We start from the raw sequence: 1,329 nt of genomic DNA on the forward strand, positions 1-1,329 counted from the left end.
TTTATTTTTCTTGTATAAAACTATGTGGTAGCCACAGCTGGAGCCTGGGTCCTCTGAACAGAGACTCTGGTGTGGGTCTTCACAAGATGGTCCGTGAACTCCTGATAGGGAGACTTGGTGAACACAGTCTCCTTCCAGAGATCAGGGGTGAGATAGCTGTAGGTCTTGGAGATGGCATCGAAAGTAGCCTTGGCAAAGTTCCCTAGGGTGGCAGTGCAGCCTCTGGCCGAGGTGTAGCAGTCGTCAATACCAGCCATCATCAGCAGTTTCTTGGGCACAGGGGCCGAGACAATGCCAGTGCCTCTGGGGGCGGGGATGAGACGCACCAGCACAGAGCCACAGCGGCCAGTCACCTTGCACGGGACAGTGTGGGGCTTGCCGATCTTGTTCCCCCAGTAGCCTCGCCGCACAGGGACAATGGAAAGCTTCGCCAGAATGATGGCTCCGCGGATGGCAGTAGCTACCTCCTTGGAGCACTTGACACCCAAACCGACGTGTCCATTGTAATCTCCGATGGCGACAAATGCCTTGAACCTGGTCCGCTGGCCCGCGCGCGTCTGCTTCTGCACAGGCATGATCTTCAAGACCTCGTCCTTGAGGGAGGCTCCCAGGAAGAAGTCGATGATCTCAGACTCCTTGATGGGCAGGGAGAAGAGATAGATCTCCTCCAGGGACTTGATCTTCATGTCCTTGACCAGGCGGCCCAGCTTGGTGACAGGGATCCACTCCTTGTCCTCGGCCTTGCCACCGCGAGCTCCGCGGCCTCGGCCCCGGCCCCGACCACGGCCCCGGCCCCGGCCTCGGATGCCGCTGCCGAAGCCACCGCGGAAACCGCCGCGGCCTCCCATTCCAGGGCCCCCGGGCCCTCCGGGCCCTCCCGCAGCACCGGCGTCATCCGCCATTTGGTGTTCTCTCGAAGAGCCAGGACTGTGTTTTAATAGCTTTTGTATTTATAGAGTTTAGCATGATAACTGGAACTTCATAAATACTTAAGGCATGTTTGCTGTCTGTGTAGATTTTGCTAATATCAAACAAAAGAGTTGTGAAAGAGAACACAAAGGAAATGATGTTAATCTCTTTTTGCTTGGGATAATACCCCATGATAAAGGAACCTAATGATTCAGATTTCAACTTGTGTTGACCCTGAAAGGATTTTGAATGGCCCAGTTTAATAATAAGCAGGGGTAGTGGGGAGAAGCAGATTTCTTGGCAGACTGATGTAGGTAGCATAAAATACCATGAAGTGTTTAAGCGAACAAGCCAGGAACCCTATAACATTTATGACACTGAAAAGAGTTTAAAAACATATGCTGTGTAAGGTTTCATTTG

General features: G+C 52.7%; 1 protein-coding gene across 1 annotated transcript; it reads right to left on the reverse strand.

Moving 5' to 3' along the window:
• Nucleotides 1–922, reverse strand: LOC132013146 (small ribosomal subunit protein uS5). The gene has a single exon (XM_059392877.1). The coding sequence runs from the start codon at nt 900–902 to the stop codon at nt 21–23; it is 882 nt and encodes a 293-aa protein (XP_059248860.1). The 5' UTR covers nt 903–922; the 3' UTR covers nt 1–20.
• Between the last annotated feature and the right edge of the window lie 407 nt (nt 923–1,329).

Source organism: Mustela nigripes, chromosome 3 (genome assembly GCF_022355385.1).
Source record: "Mustela nigripes isolate SB6536 chromosome 3, MUSNIG.SB6536, whole genome shotgun sequence".
NCBI lineage: Eukaryota > Metazoa > Chordata > Mammalia > Carnivora > Mustelidae > Mustela > Mustela nigripes.

Bases quoted from the DNA above. Each gene is read 5' to 3' on its own strand.
- LOC132013146 (XM_059392877.1), bottom strand. From the start codon at position 902: ATGGCGGATGACGCCGGTGCTGCGGGAGGGCCCGGAGGGCCCGGGGGC.